General features: G+C 39.6%; 2 protein-coding genes across 8 annotated transcripts in view; one reads left to right on the top strand and one right to left on the bottom strand.

The window, feature by feature from the left end:
* Coprox (oxygen-dependent coproporphyrinogen-III oxidase) overlaps nt 1-9,410 on the bottom strand; it is a 30,773-nt gene extending 21,363 nt beyond the window's left edge. Inside the window, exon 1 of one of the 2 annotated variants that reach the window (XM_053790182.2) lies at nt 9,099-9,410. The gene's annotated coding sequence lies outside the window, so the exon portion shown is untranslated. Of the gene's footprint in view, nt 1-6,935; nt 7,228-9,098 lie in introns of those variants that run through there. The other variant, XM_053790181.2, reaches the window with a different exon arrangement.
* Nucleotides 7,226-17,571, top strand: part of LOC128698080 (carboxylic ester hydrolase) — a 40,086-nt gene continuing 29,740 nt past the window's right edge. For 2 of the 6 annotated variants that reach the window (XM_053790173.2, XM_053790175.2), the window contains exon 1: nt 7,226-7,604. In XM_053790173.2, the coding sequence (XP_053646148.2) occupies nt 7,249-7,604 (356 nt within the window). In that variant the 5' untranslated portion in view covers nt 7,226-7,248. Of the gene's footprint in view, nt 7,605-12,808; nt 12,892-17,571 lie in introns of those variants that run through there. The other 4 variants (XM_053790179.2, XM_053790180.2, XM_053790178.2 and 1 more) reach the window with 4 other exon arrangements.

Raw genomic sequence — 17,571 nt, 5'->3', positions numbered from 1 at the left:
CATATTGTTTTCTGCAGCCCACTGAAAGATTTGGTTGATGTCCGCCTGGAGCCTTTCAGTGTCTGCAATGGAAGACACTGTCATGCAGATTCGGGTGTCATCTGCAAAGGAAGACACGGTGCTGTGGCTGACATCCTTGTCTATGTCAGATATGAGGATGAGGAACAAGATGGGAGCAAGTACTGTGCCTTGTGGAACAGAGCTTTTCACCGTAGCTGCCTCGGACTTTACTCTGTTGACGACTACTCTCTGTGTTCTGTTAGTGAGGAAATTATAGATCCATCGCCCGATTTTTCCTGTTATTCCTTTAGCACGCATTTTGTGCGCTATTACCCCATGGTCACACTTGTCGAAGGCTTTTGCAAAGTCCGTATATATTAACTGACCGGGCCGGGGGTATGGTCTGTATATATTACATCTGCATTCTTTTTGTCTTCTAGTGCATCTAGGACCTTGTCGTAGTGATCCAATAGTTGAGACAGACAGGAGCGACCTGTTCTAAACCCATGTTGCCCTGGGTTGTGTAACTGATGGGTTTCTAGATGGGTGGTGATCTTGCTTCTTAGGACCCTTTCAAAGATTTTTATGATATGAGATGTTAGTGCTATCAGTCTGTAGTTCTTTGCTGTTGCTTTACTGCCCCCTTTGTGGAGTGGGGCTATGTCTGTTGTTTTTAGTTACTGTGGGATGGCCCCCGTGTCCATGCTCCCTCTCCATAGGATGGAAAAGGCTCGTGAAATGTTATTTTATCAAAATGTACATTATATAACATTTTATTTTGGGAACTTGACTTCATCTGATCTAATACTATCTGCTAAATTACATACATCACATTCTCGTTTCATCAATATAAGTGAAAGGCCCACCTGACTCTATACTGTATAGCAAAATGCCTCTGTATTTTTAACTACTTTACCAGTAATCTCTTTACACTAAATAACAAAACTCTGGGTGTGGGTTGATTAGGTTATGTTAGGTTTTCATGTCAATAGTTAGTAAGGTTAAGAACATAAGAACGTAGGAACACTGCAGAAGGCCTACTGGCCCATACGAGGCAGGTCCTTATCAAAACGACATCTACCTAAAGCTACTCAAGAAATAACTCCCGTACCCCTTGACACCAATCAAACCCAGCCCCTCCCACTCATATATTTGTCCAGTCTCTTCTTAAAGCTACCCAAGGTCCTAGCCTCTATCACCCCACTGGGAAGACTGTTCCACGCATCAACAACTCTGTTAGAAAACCAGTACTTACCTATGTCCTTTCTAAATCTAAATTTATCCAACTTAAATCCATTATTCCTGGTTCTTACCTGGTTCGACACCCTCAGTACTTTATTAATGTCTCCCTTGTTTATGCCCGTCATCCACTTATACACTTCAATGATATCTCCCCTCATTCTACGCCTCTCCAGAGAGTGGAGATTTAAGGCTTTAAGTCTATCTTTATACAGGAGGTTCCTTACACAGTAAATCATTTTAGTCATTCTTCTCTGTATGTTCTCTAATGAGTCTATGTCCATCCTGTAGTAAGGGGACCAAAACTGAGCAGCATAATCTAAATGAGGCCTCACTAGTGATGTATAGAGCTGTAAAATAACTTTTGGACTTCTGTTACTTATACTTCTTGAGATAAATCCAAGTAATCTGTTGGCCTTGTTGCGCACACTAAGGCACTGCTGTCTTGGCTTTAGATTTCTGCTTACCATGACTCCCAAGTCTTTTTCACATTCTGTATGACCAAGCTCTACTTCACCTAGATTATAGCTTCGAGGGTTATTTTCATTACCAAGGGCAAGTACCTTACACTTATCCACATTAAACTTCATCTGCCATTTTTCAGACCAAGACAAAAATTTGTTCAAATCGTCCTGGAGTTCATTGATATCCTCCTCAGAGTGAATTATACGGCCTATCTTTGTATCATCAGCAAACTTACTCATGTCACTAGTAATCCCTTCATCAAGGTCATTAATGTAAATTATGAACAAGAGAGGGCCTAAAACTGATCCTTGTGGAACGCCACTAGTGACTAATCCCCTATATTTAGGTGGCTTTGGCATACTGCTCTTACCTGTATTTCTTTGTACCTCTGTATGTTCAAATTATTAAATAAATAAATAAATAAGTTCAGATTCTTACAACAGTCCTGAGGGCACACAGGTGTTAGGACACATATACACAGAAGGGCCCTGTTTTCCAGCATTTCGCTAATGCAGCGGTTTTTTATTATACCCATTCTTCATTTATTCAGACTTCATACAATAAATATATTCACCACTCACGATGGAAATATTTTAAGGTAAGTAATTTGTGTACTGTACAATATGCATTTTTTGGACCTGGCTCTATTGCTCACTAATATAAGATAGTGTAAATATTTTATTGTTACAAAAAATACAATTCTAAAAGCTTAGAGATCTCCAGTGAATACTAGAAAGGACTGCCCTTCTAGCCTCCAGCCTGTTACTGGGTTTTCGTAACAATTAGTCAGTATCCTTGTCCAATTATCCATTAGAATTCAATATGATTCAGTAGTGCTTCAGGATTACAACTGGTAGGCTACTAACTAGAGAAATTAAAATTTAATAAATTTATTAATTAAGTTGTCTAGGCGTATATCAAATTAAATTAAATTAATCACAATCAAAATAATATTAATCACTTCTCTCGTGTACAGTATTATTGTGCTGAAAGCACATATCACATTTATAATTCTTAAGTACCATCTGGTACATTAACATTTAATAATACAATATACAAATAAGTGTGTATATGTGTGTAAGTGCTCTAAGTAGTTTGCTATGTCTCACGACTCGACTAGACTTAAACAAGTGACTGACAAAGTCCTCAAATAAACTAACTTCTTGACCAACTGGCAATCAGAACAGTCTGCTTGAACAACAAAGAATGCTAAACCCAATAGCAATATAACAAGCAACGGCAACACAGAATCAGGAGCAAGGAGATAATATAACGACAATAAGTAGGGACCATCAGCAGATCCTCCACAAAAGTCACAAAACTCCCATACCACTGAATCTAAGTTCAGCATAAGAAAATCCCCGACTGTGACAGTACACAGATACCAGTACAAGTTAGGTCAGAAGCTACAGCTCAGGACCAGAGTTTCTCAGTGTCTAAGCGACACACAACCTCAGTACAACGTCGAAAATCACTAAGTCTATACAATGTTCTGTGAACAGAGTCTCCAGAACTAACAAGAATAATGAGACAAGAGACGATCTTCCAACAAGAGCCAATAAGGGAGATTTAGGCTTTTCTTGTCAAGAATACGTCCAACCACCAAGCGAGTCTAGACCAGACTGAATACTTCAGGCGAGGTGAGGACACTCCCCCCTTGATCACGTGATAGCTCCGTGGACAGTTACTGCCCAGCAACAGAAGCCGGCAGGGAAACGAGCAAAGAGCGATAATCACAGTAGTTAGACAATCAAGACTTGAACTGAGCACATAATATGTTACATCCTACCTAACAACATAACTAAGTCAAATAATAATATAAAGCAATACATTTACGATTTAGCTATTATCGCAAATATAAGCAACATAAAATTATATGAAAAGGTAACCTGGAGTTTACCTGGAGAGAGTTCCGGGGGTCAACGCCCCCGCGGCCCGGTCTGTGACCAGGCCTCCTGGTGGATCAGAGCCTGATCAACCAGGCTGTTGCTGCTGGCTGCACACAAACCAATGTACGAGCCACAGCCCGGCTGGTCAGGAACCGACTTTAGGTGCTTGTCCAGTGCCAGCTTGAAGACTGCCAGGGGTCTGTTGGTAATTCCCCTTATGTATGCTGGGAGGCAGTGGAACAGTCTCGGGCCCCTGACACTTATTGTATTTTCTCTTAACGTGCTAGTGACACCCCTGCTTTTCATTGGGGGGATGTTGCATCGTCTGCCAAGTCTTTTGCTTTCGTAGTGAGTGATTTTCACGTGCAAGTTCGGTACTAGTCCCTCTAGGATTTTCCAGGTGTATATAATCATGTATCTCTCCCGCCTGCATTCCAGGGAATACAGGTTTAGGAACCTCAAGTGCTCCCAGTAATTGAGGTGTTTTATCTCCGTTATGTGCGCCGTGAAGGTTCTCTGTACATTTTCTAGGTCAGCAATTTCACCTGCCTTGAAAGGTGCTGTTAGTGTGCAGCAATATTCCAGCCTAGATAGAACAAATGACCTGAAGAGTGTCATCATGGACTTGGCCTCCCTAGTTTTGAAGGTTCTCATTATCCATCCTGTCATTTTTCTAGCAGATGCGATTGATACAATGTTATGGTCCTTGAAGGTGAGATCCTCCGACATGATCACTCCCAGGTCTTTGACGTTAGTGTTTCGCTCTATTTTGTGGCCAGAATTTGTTTTGTACTCTGATGAAGATTTAATTTCCTCATGTTTACCATATCTGAGTAATTGAAATTTCTCATCGTTGAACTTCATATTGTTTTCTGCAGCCCACTGAAAGATTTGGTTGATGTCCGCCTGGAGCCTTTCAGTGTCTGCAATGGAAGACACTGTCATGCAGATTCGGGTGTCATCTGCAAAGGAAGACACGGTGCTGTGGCTGACATCCTTGTCTATGTCGGATATGAGGATGAGGAACAAGATGGGAATAATTATATATATACATATTAATCATTGCAACCCATTCAGGGGGTGCAACAGTTATCAAGATTTTATATGCATTTGAAAGTAAAAAAAGGCTATATTTCACTTTACAGCAATTTTTGCTTTACAGTGGCAGCCCAGATCCTAATCTACTGTACAAGCGGGGCCCTCCTGTACAGTAATAAATATATAGATTATAAAAATTTAAACTTGGATAACCCAATAAGGTCAAACAATGTAGATTTTAACAGAATGCACATCTGATGGCACAGTATTTGTTGGATGTGATGGTTATTATACCTGCTGCCTTTGTTCACCTAGCAATAAGTAGGTATGTACAGTAATGAATTCAGAGATAACTCACTCTCAAATGTTCAAGAAATGCTAAAGAATTTTATTCACAGTAGCATATTACCAGTTATTCTAGAAAAATATTTTGACTTTACTTATTGTAAATAACTCATAACAACCATAAACTTTTTTAAATTCAACCATACACTGTTAAAATTGGATAATTTAAAATCACCCATAAACTGCATTGTAATGTTTTTGCAACTTAATTTACATCTGCATTAATAACACATGACTGCAACCATATCATAAAATACCAAAGCTTCAGCTGTGGGTTATCTTATGACTAAGACCCACATCACAAAACACTTTTTCCTGTTTCCTCATAAACCTAACTTACTCTAACCTTGTAAATACTGAATTTCATTACCACTGTAACTTGCTTAACTACCTTTACAATGGAGCCCAGTCCCTGGACCCTTGCTTAACTACCTTTACAATGGAGCCCAGTCCCTGGACCCACTATGTCCCTTCGCAGTCCATGGATCAGTACTCACACAATGGGTATGGGGTGCATAATAAGCTTTTAAATTAAACTTAAACTAACCTGGGTTACTAACCATGCAGATTATTATTATTATTATTATTATCATTGAGAAGCACTTAACCCATAGGAGCACTTAGCCCAGAGCACTTAACCCATAGGAGCACTTAGCCCAGAGGAGGGTTAGCCACCCACAATAACCTAAGACAGTCAGTGCATCATCAAGGACTGTGTGTCTTATTTCCATTGGGGTCCTTCAATCTTGTCCCCCAGGATGCAACCCACACCCAGGTACCTACTTACTGCTAGGTGAACAGGGACAGCAGGTGTAAGGAAACATGTCCAACAGTTCTGCCCATGCGAGGAGTTGAGCCACAGATACTTAGTGTGAGGCAAGATCATTGCCTATCTAGCCAATAGGAGTTTTATACAGTATTCTGGGAATGAAAGGCAGTCATGTTTGATCCAGGAAAGAACAGGTGCAATTCCTTGGATCAAGAGCCCATCACTGGTATCAAGGCAATTACCTGAAGAGGTAGTATATAAAAAGGAATAAATGTTTAAGATATAATATAAAACACATTTAAAAAAACATTCCTTTGCATTCAATTTCTTGCTATTCTTACATTCAGTAAACAGGTTATCCTAGGTCAAAGCTGCATAATTTACCACTAACGTAGAGGTTAGCTCTCATATTAGCCTCCTCTATACAATGAAATTTCTAGTAAATGCAAATAAAAAAAGCTCATCAAAAACTGAATACTATGTACTACAGTCTTTCCAAGCACTATTTAATTTTCAAAGAACTTGTTTAATTCCATTTTGGAAAATTTGTACTATGTAGAGGTGCTGTATCTGAGTTGGACTACGTATGCTTATTTAGACACCAGATAGACACAAGTACAATTATCTTACATAGTCTAAATTACCTAGGATAACCCATAAAAAAGTCACAGTGACTTATTTCCATTGAGATTCTTTTCTATCTTATTAAACCTTAAAAGTTAAAACAGCTAAGTAACTTAACTATCATACCTAGTAACATGTGTGTAAATTACCTAGGATAACCTCAAAAAAAAAAATCAGTGACTTATTTCCATTGGGGTCCTCGTAAAAAAAAATACCTGAAGGTGCCTAAATAAAGCTAATTTTATCTTATATAGTTTCTTACTAAATATAGTACGTGGTTTACATTTTTTATGGCTGTTATTCTTTGAAACATTATTAGTACACTTACAAGGGAGCCTTAAACCCACAGGGGTCACGGGTTATCCTAGGTAGAAGAAAAACGTAATTTACACGTTATTTACATATAAATTGTGTAACAGTAATATGTGTGCCTTAATAAACTTATTTACATCTGGGGAATGGGAAATAAGACGGAACAGCTCCAGTACCCTGGATCAAGATCCCCTCACCGGTGCTACCGTCTTTCAATGGGAAACTTTAAAAGTTGTTAAAATGTGTCTTCTCACCTGTATCAATCTTAGGAAAGTGTTGCCTGTGTGAGTGATGCACGAGACTGGGGAGACTGTGCTCGTGGAGCAGTGTACCTGCAACACTGCACGTGCAACAATGAACGTGCAACACTGCACATGCAAGTGTTCGTGCAACACTGAGGCATGCAATACTGCACGTGCAACACTGAACGTTCAAGTGTAGTACGTGCAGCATTGCACATTCAAGTGTACGTGCAACACCACATGCAACAGTGTACGTGCCAGTGTACGTGCAACACTGCACGTTCTACACCTGAGAACTGAAATGTCAAAAGGGAACCTCGTAGGTATGGTAACCTTAGACCTGCAAAAGGCCTTCGATACTGTCAACCACAATATATTATGTAAGAAACTTCAAGCTATAGGTATAGGTTCTGTAGACTGGTTTAAGTCCTACCTTAGCAACAGGAGACAAATAGTCAAAATCAACAAAACGGAATCAGAACCCCTGCCGATAACATGTGGAGTTCCCCAAGGTAGTATTCTGGGTCCCTTACTATTCTTATGTTATGTCAATGATATGCCTATCAGTGTCAAGTGCAAACTCCTACTGTATGCAGATGACAGTGCTCTGTTAGTGACAGGTAAAGACCCACAAGATATTGCTAATGTTTTAACACTGGAACTGGAGTCCTGCAGCAAATGGTTAGTAGACAACAAACTATCATTACACCTAGGGAAAACTGAAGCCATTCTCTTTGGAACGAAACATAAACTGAGAAGGGTAAATAATTTTAATGTTCAGTGTAATGGGGAGTCCATCACTTTGGTTTCATCAGTTAAATATCTGGGAATCCCCTTTGACCCATGCATGTCAGGAGAATTGATAGGGAACAGTGTAGTAAAGAAAGCGAATGCCAGGCTGAAGTTCCTGTATAGACAAGCACAGTGTCTACCTACTGAGGCTCGCAGGACCCTATGTCTAGCCCTTATACAATGCCATATGGATTACGCTTGCTCTTCTTGGTACTCTGCCTTGACAAAAAAACTGAAAGATAGACTGCAAATCACCCAGAACAAAATCGTAAGATTCATCCTGGGGCTGGGACCAAGAGAACATGTAGGCCAGGATGAATTACAGCAGTTGGATATGCTGAATGTTGAAGACAGAGTAAAACAACTGAAGCTAAATCATGTTTATAAAATTGCTCACAAACAGTGTCCAGAATATCTTGCTGTCAATTTTGTCAAGGTTGGGAACCAAAGCAATCATAGTACTAGGGGGAGAGAGCACAACTTTGTAGTACCCACAGTCAGTGGCCAGGCTTCAAACACCTTTTATTGTACAGCAATAAAGGAATGGAACAGACTACCCACAAATGTCAAGGCCAGTCATAGCTTGAACCAGTTCAAGAAGACTGCCAAAAAGTGTCTGATGAATGAAGCAACAGAAAGGGAGGGGAATGATTTTCTATTTTTTAGCTAAAATACGTGTAAATTTTACCTTATCCCTAGTAATGACCCTCGCATTGTAGATAGTCTTAATGACCCTCGTGTAGTAGATAGTCTTTTTAGTATGATAATAAGATGTTATCTTCATTATAGAATAATAAGAAAATATTATAACCTTTATATTATAATAATAAGGTAAAAGGACCCCAATGGAAATAAGTCACTCTGTCTGACTTTTTTGGGTTATCCTAGGTTCTCTACACATATGCTGCTATGTATGATAATTCTATATAACTGTATTGTGTATACCTGAATAAATTTACTTACTTACTTGCCACAATCACATCTGCAGTTGAGACATCCTGGAGAAGCCAAGTGTTGTCACATTACCTGACTTACGCTGCGGTAACTCCTACATAACTCACTCTACCCATTGTAAAACTTTAAAATTGCCTACTAGGCCCATATATTATTATAATCAAAACTAAGCGCTAAACCCACAAGGGTCATGCAAGCGCTGCGAGGCCTAAATAAAAAAAAAATGAAGAACTTCTCTCCTTCAGAGGTGACTTACATTAAGGTTCTCAATGGAAATAAGTCACTGACCTTTTTTTTGGATCCTGGGTAATTTACACTATGTATGATAATTGTACTTATGTGTATCTGTACCTAAATAAACATATTAACTTACACATTATTATTATAATAAATAAAAAGCGCTAAACCTACAAGTCACATAGCACTTACACAACGAATTATTTTCCTTCTTTGCTGTATTATAATTCGTTTATATCCAGGTCAAGACGCTAAGAAACTTTCATAAAGTCGATATTTTTACACAGATGCATTAATTATGTGACAAATTTGTGTATAATGATGCACTTGAGGAATCTTTTTGTTAAGTAGGTAAATGTTGATGTTGATCTGCGTCAACAGTTACTGCAAGACTGTGTTATCAGTGGCAGTGATGCTGTGTTATCAGTGGCAGTGATGTTGTGTTATCTTGTCTGTGTGGTGGATGGAATGGTGGTTGTGGTCTTGTGGTTGTGACTGATGTTGTGGTTGTTGCTGTCATTGATGTTGTAGCTGTTTTTTGTTGTAGTTTCTTTTTGTTTGTTGTTTTATTGTTATTGTTATTTTTTGTTCTGTTTTTATTTGTTTTGTCGTTTTTTCTTGTTCGTTTTGTTATCGCTTTCATTTTATTTTTGTTTCATTGTTGATGTTGTTTTATTACTTTGTTTAGTATTGTTAAAGGTCACTATAGCTTATACCTTATCGAGCCCTTCTTTCCTCGAGTCCGGGAAAAATACAAATAGCGAAACTAGGACAATAAGTTCACAATTAGGTGAGGTGGACCGCCGTGCCTAACATTCCACCGGCAGTACCGGTTAGTTTAACATCTTTATTACGCACCCTTATACCTGTCTTGTGCACGGTAGTCATCAGATTATGTATGCACTTAATGGGTTCAGTGACTGGACCTCAAGATTTTAAGATAAGATAAGATTTCGTTCGGATTTTTAACCCCGGAGGGTTAGCCACCCAGGATAACCCAAGAAAGGCAGTGCGTCATCGAGGAATGTCTGTCTTATTTCTATTTTGGTCCTCAGTCTTGTCCCCCAGGATACGACCCACGCCAGTCGACTAACACCCAGGTACATATTTGCTGCTAGGTCAAAATGTTTCTACCCTGCCGGGAATCGAACCCGGCTCTCCGTGTGTGAAGCGAGAGCTTTGCCAGCCAGGCCACGGGGTCACCCGTGCCACGGTAGCTAAGCAAGTTACAGTGTTAATGATTCAACTGAAAAAATGATATGGTGATACCGACAAAATATGGAAAAAGACACTTATGTACAGTTCAGGACATTTTTCAGGAATGAAGTAGCAACGCATGGCGAAATGTTTTCTCTAATAAATGTCCTGAACTGCCTGAACTGTGCATGTCTTTTTTCCACAATGATTCAACTATAAATATCCAATTATCATGTTTAATGATCTAAGGAAAGCTTTTGACACTGTTGACCACAACATCATGCTGCTGGAACTAGAACTTTATGGACAGACGTCAACATATGACTATCAGTGACACCTCAACCCAAACTATCAACGTCGGGGTGCCTCATACAAGGTTATAACTATAACCACAATTTTTAAAGGGGTGGACTGGTAAGCCAGCGGAAGGCCTAGGTCAGATGGCCAAAGGTTCCAAGGGCTGGCTCCTTGTGGCTTAGCGCTTCTTTTTGATTATAATAATAATAATCCAAGGGCTGGTCATCATCTGACTAAGACCCGCGTCAGAAAACACTTGTACTGTTTCCTGACGAACCTCACCTAACCTAACCGGGGTGCCTCAGAGTAGCATTCTTGGCCCACTGTTATTCACCATCTTTATTATTAACCTACCAGATGTTTCCCAGGAATTTAAATTACTCATATTTTGCAAATGACTCAACGTTTGTCATATCTAATCCAGTTCTTGTTGTCTTCAACAAAGTCAACAAAGAGTTGTACACTGTACTTATGGAAGTAAAGATTGTTTTTGTCATTGTCGTTTGAAAAACAATGACAAAAGGGAGACTATGTTTTACTTCCCTTTTTCCTCCCACTGTCTGATCCGTTAATAAATGTTTCTGAAACTCTGGGTCTAAGCCCAGCCATGTAAAATGGCTGTGTTGGGTAAGTAAGAAAGCCCAGGTCCCTTTTACCAAACTGGTGGTGGCAGCGACATTAGTAATAGGTGAAATTATATTTTGAGACAAGTTGTGTTTTCCTGACTTGCTTGCAGGTGCTGGATCGGCAACCCTGGCTAGGAATGCTTTAGGTAGCAATATTGAGTTGCGAAGAGTCTACATTCAGGGCATTAACCTGACAATCAAGTAGGTTAACAAAGACGTCACTTTGTGATCCAGCTGCAGGTTTTAAAGATACGAATTCCGCGAGAAGTTCAACACATATATGTATGTGTACATACGTTTGTATATACGCACACGCATATATTTGTACTTACCTATTTGCTCCTGACTTCGCCTCTCTGCTGGCTGCTACTGTGTTCACATTCTCTCCTGGATGCGTGAGCCAGGAGAGAATGTATGAATGTATGAATGTATGGAGACTATGTATGGATTCTTCATGTACCACTTCACTGTCTAGGTCGTTCCACTTCCTGACCACTATAAGGTTAAAGAAGTATCTCCCGACATCCCTATGACTCATCTGCTCTTTTAGCTTTCATCTGTGCCTCGTGTGCCTAATGCCCGCCTCTCAAACAAGCTCGTTTAGCTTAATATCTGTATTATGTACCCCATACCTATCCTGTGGGCGGTAGTCAAAAGATTACAGAGGTACATAATGGGTCCAAGGACTGGGCCCCAAAGTTTTGATAGCTGAGCAAGTTACAAAAGTAATGAACTCCAGGTAGATCTGGTCACAATCATGACAAGTTACAAAGGTATTTACAGATTAGAGGTACATAATGGGTCCAGGGACTGGGCCCCAAAGTTTTGATAGCTGTACAAGTTACGAAGGTAATGAATCATGTAAGTAAGTAAATTTACTTACTTATATGCTTATACATGGATACAATCATGAACAAATTATAAAGAAATGAGCAATTCACACGCGTGAAAACAAGCTCGCCCTGTTCACCCTACCTTGTCTGTTCCTCTCAGTATTTTGTACATTGTAATAATGTCACCTCTGGTCCTTTTGTCTACTAGTGTCGTCGGTGTTTAGTTCCTTTAGTCTGTCCTCATAGTTCATACCCCTCAGCTCTGGAACTTTATCTCGAAAGGAAGCCTTTGCACTTCTTCCAGTTTCTTGACATGCTTTAAAATGCTGGTTCCATACTGGTGCTGTATACGCTACGATGGGCCTGGCATATGTCGTGTATAGGGTTGTGAGTGCCTCCTTGTCGAGGCTCCTGAAAACCATCATTAAACTTGCCAGTCTCGCGTTTGCTGCAGCTGTTTTTCGGTTGTACGTCTCAGACGAAATGGTCGGAACTAGGCTCACCCCGAGGGCCTTCTGTGTCCGGTCTTCTTTGCCCTTCTCTGATCTTCATAACTTTAAATAACTTTGTTTTTGCTGAGGTTAAATGCTAATAGCCATTTGTCAACCCAATTCAGTTTTTCCAGATCCATTTGTAGTCTTTTCAGGTAGTAGTAGTAATCTGCTCCTGTTTGGTTTGTCTTCATTAGTTTTGCATCATCTGCAAACAGGGACGCCTCTGACTCGAATTTTTCTGTTATATCGTTCACTGACCCTTGTGGAACCCCATACGTGACACTCCCGAGTAATGACTCATTGTTTCCTTCCTGTTAAGTATTCCTTGATCCACTGTAGTGCCTTCCCTGTTATTCCTGCCTTCTTCTCTAGTTATTGTCCCAGTCTCTTGCGACGTGCTGCACCGAACGCCTTCCTAGTGCAGAAACAAACAGTTCATCCATCCCCCCCCCCTCTCTCTCTATCTTAACCTGAGAGAGAAAGAGAACGAACTTCAGTGTGGCTACAGCTCTCCTGGGGACATGTTCAACATTTTCAGGTGAGAAATAGACTGATAGATAACTAAATGAGTTAATAGACACTATGTAGGTTTAGAGACTGACCTGTTCCATGATAACCGGAGTTCAGCAACAATAAGCCTACTGGCCCATGTTAAGCAGGTCTTACGTATTATCTTTCACGTACTTGTCTAACCTGTTTCGACAACTAACTACTGATTACTTTATTGACCAAGGATTGTTTTATTGACTAGTGATTGTTTTATTGACCAATGATGACTTTATTGACTAGTGATTGTTTTGACCAGTGATTGCTTTAATGACCAGTACAGTAAGTCCTCACTTAACGTCGTTTCGTTATAGCGTTCATGAGAAAAAATCGATTCCCGGCCACTGTCTGTGAAGTTTGAATGCTTTCACCATGTCTGCATGGGTTTTCTCCGGGTACTCCGGTTTCCTCCCACATCTCAAAGATGTTCACGTTAGATTAACTGGCATGTCTAAATTGTCTCAGTATAAGTGTGTGTGAGTGCGTCCACCATATGTTATTTGTTTTGACCTGCGTGGTGGTAGGTGGTGCTTCTTACAATTTTCGCTTTGTAAACATTTATTCCTTGATTTAGCCCTGTTATAATGAGTGCTAAAGATGTACTATGCATCCCTGATGTTTATATATATAAATTGGCCTATGGTAAAATTGATTTCGTTATACGTCTTTTTGCTTAAAGTCACGGTTTCCAAGAGCCTATCGATGACGTTAAGTGAGGACTTACTGTACTTGCTTTATTGACCAGTGAATGTGTTAATGATGAATACTTGCTTTATTGACCAGTGTTTGTGTTAATGACCAGTATTTGCTTTATTGACCAGTGTTTTTGTTAATGACCAGTGCTTGCTTTATTTACCAGTGTTTGTGTTAATGACCAGTACTTGCTTTATTGACCAATGATTGTTTTAATGACCAGGAATTGCATTATTGACCAGTGATTGCTTTATTGATTAATGACTGTTTTACTGGCCAGTGATTGTTTTACTAACCAGTGATTGTTTAAATGACCAATGATTGCTTTATTGACCAGTGCTTCCAGACCATGAAGTAGGACTCTTCTCCAGGCTGAGGGACTGACCACCTCAAAACTACGTCTTCGAGGATGACGGACTGATGACATCGTCTTTACGCCTCTAGTATAGCTGTCAGGATCACAATAGCTTTGAAGAGGCTGGCAGATAAGGAACCTTTGTAATCCCCAGGAAGAGAGTTCCAGATTTTAGGGCCTTTTATGCACATTTGAGTTTTTACACAGGCTGAGTCGGACACTGGGGGGGGGGGAATCAAAAAGATTTTTGTCTTGTTTAATGTCTATGAGTTCTATTGGAGCTGTCCGGGAAGAGTTTCAGAGCAGGGTTCATATCGGAACTGATTGTCCTGTATATATAGTATGCACAGTAGTATTAGTGAATATTATGTATATTGATTAAGTTTAAAAGTTTGAAGATTGTTGGTGTTGTCTGGCACTAGGTTGGGTAATCTTTCGTACAGCGGCTTTTTTGTTGAGTTATTATTGGTTTTAGGTGCCTTGCTATAGTAGGTCCTCCAGGAACATGTACCATAGGTGAGGTAAGGATGGATCTGTGAATAGTACAAAGTAAGAAGTGCGAAACATTGCCACAAAGGATTATTTTGCCCCTGTTCTTTACTACATGTCACTTACGCGATGCAGTCTCCACTCTATTTGACAGTTTTCACCACACACAATTTTAACATGAAGGCTCACACAGTCAGGAGAGAGTGAACCAACTGCAGCCAGTAGAGAGGCGGGGCCAGGAGCTGAGTACACTGACAGGTATATATTTCTCAGCATTAAACACTGGGAAGTGTTTATCTCTGTGTATGTCCACTGCAAAGTGTAGGTCTTTCACTGTACACACACTGAGAGGTATATGTCTTTCACTGTACAATACACTACGAGGTGTATGTCTCTCAGTGTACATACACAGAGAGTTTACTTTAATCCCCTTATCATGGCACAGGACGGCCCCGCTGTACTGCACTTCACTTAACAGCACTTCACTTATGCAGCTGTTTTCAATGACACCAATTTTTCATTTATTCAGATTTCCTATAATAAATATACATACACTCACTATAAGTTAGGGACGAAAATATTGTAAGGTAAGTAATGTGTGTACTGTACATGCATTTTTTAGGCCTAGCTCTCTTGCTCACTAATATGTGATAGTATAAACATGTTATCAGGTTTCTGTATGTATTTAAAAGTGAAAAAGGTTATGTTTCACTATACAGCGATTTTAGTTTTACAGCAGTAGCCCAGAACTTCACCTGCTGTATAAGCGGGGCTCTCCTGTCTTAAATTATTCTTGATTGGAGATGAACAGGTGACGGGAAGCTTTACTGACCCTCGTATAGTAGACAGACTTTAAATCCAATTACCGAACCAACCATTTCATCCCTTCATTCACAAATCTATTGCCAAACCAGGGCTTCCCCATATACTTTCTAAATTTATATCTATCCACTTATCAAAATCTATATCCAAACTCTATAGTTTGACCTTATTCAGCATTTTTATGAATTGAACTTCAAGGCAGATGCATTGATAACGTCAAAGAGCTCTTGATTCGAAGAACTGGAGCTACCAATCTCTCCTTCCTTGGATGAAGAGCCTTTCACAGGCATCATGGTTTTCCCCTATCAGAAAAAATGAAAAAATGCAATATGTGGACATGAGGGGACATTAATGAGGCATTGTTGTTGTAGATAGTTAAGTCGAAGACATGAATCCCTCCCACGTGTGAGTGATGTGGTATCCCTCCCATGTGTGAGTGATGTGGTATCCCTCCCAAGTGTGAATGATGTGGTATCCATCCCTCATGAGTGATGTGGTATCCCTGTCATTTGTGAGTGATGTGGTATACCTCCCACGTATGAGTGATGTGATATCCCTCCCACGTGACTCAAGAAATCGTAATGACACGATTGCAAACGCGACGGGCTGGAGTTTTGAGACTATGACCGCGGGTTCAATCCCGGCCGGGGGTATGGTTTCCTCCCACGTGTGATGTGGTATCCCTCCCACATGCTGAGGTAGAGATCACAACTGTTTGCCCACATGTTGTGAGCTTTCGTGGAGATTTGATGGTTGGAGTTAAACACACTTGTTGGATGGTAACACATATTGGCAGAGTACGAAGGGGAGGAGCCCAGACTGCCTGTTGCTACTTGGTAGGTCTAACGGGAACTGAGAGAGAGGACGAGCGCTCACGACGGCATCTTGTGACGTCACACATGCTAGTCACTGAGCCTACTGAAAGGGAGCCTAAATATATACATGGATGATACGATCTACAATATACTACACAAGTATAAGTATGGGGAATTCAGTAGCTATACTGACACACATGTGTGTATATGTGAGGGTTAGTCAAAACAAAATCAAATTTTGTTTTGTAAAACAAACAAATATGCATTACATGAGAGAAGTTGACTGGTGTCACCGCGCTGCCTCACTCGGAGAAAACTTTCCATTATTATTTCTGTTGCTAATCTTGCAACATTGCATAGCTCCTGATGAAGCACGGAGACGTGTGAAAGTACTTGAGCCGAAGATTTCCAGCCCCCACTGCTTGTTTTGCACACACACGTATGCACACACAGGAGCTTGGACTCGATCCCAGCAACCTCAACTAGGTGAGTACACACATACACACACACACACACACACACACACACACACACACACACATATATATATATATATATATATATATATATATATATATATATATATATATATATATATATATATATATATATATATATTGTGGAAAATACTGTATAAATTTTCCAGAAATACAGTAGTTATGTGTAAATAGATGGTCATACTGTATTTAGTAATATTTGTCATAGAAAATGGGAAACTGAGCCTGCGCCTGCGCAGGACAGTCGCCATTATTGTTTGAATTGGACACTAACAGTAGTGTATAATGGGAAGAATTTTTCGTGCTCTTGAGGTTAAAATTGGGTTGACACCTCTCAAATAGGAGGCAAAATTGTTGGATGTGCATTCCTGCATAACTTGAGTATCAGGCGACAGGACAGGACAACTCCAGGAACCTCAGATAAGCTGTCTAATTTATGTTTAAATTCTGGCCAGTAAATTTTTCATAAATGTAGGCAAAAGAAGGGGTCCTGTACATGACACATTAATCTCCAGTCAAATTGGTGAGTGATATTAAGATATTTTCCTTCTGTTATGAAAATGTGTTTATATATAATCATTTATTATTTTTAATATACAGTCCACATATTTATATATTTACCAGAATTCCTGGTGATGTATATTTCATTTATAATTAATAGGTCCAGAGCAACTTGTGGATATGACAGTGGTAGGTATCGAAGGGGGACATTTTTTTGCGACCTAGGTGTCCCAAATTCCTACTTGTCTAACTGATAAATAATAATTATCTTTGTTTATTTACTGTTATGTACATAAAGATACATTCAGATAAATGTAATTTTCCACATTTAATTTGCCCGTTGGTCCTTCTTGAACCGGAGGTAATTAGTGAAGTCATTAATTAGTTAATTACTTAATAATTATATGTGAAATAACAGAAGGAGGTGGATGTTAAGTTCACAAATTTACTTAATGTGTAGTGAATTATAATTATTACAATATTAATTTTGATAAGTCAAG

Source organism: Cherax quadricarinatus, chromosome 58, assembly GCF_038502225.1.
Source record: "Cherax quadricarinatus isolate ZL_2023a chromosome 58, ASM3850222v1, whole genome shotgun sequence".
Lineage (NCBI taxonomy): Eukaryota > Metazoa > Arthropoda > Malacostraca > Decapoda > Parastacidae > Cherax > Cherax quadricarinatus.
Note: the sequence above shows the minus strand (reverse complement) of the source record. Positions and strands in the feature narration are given on the sequence as shown.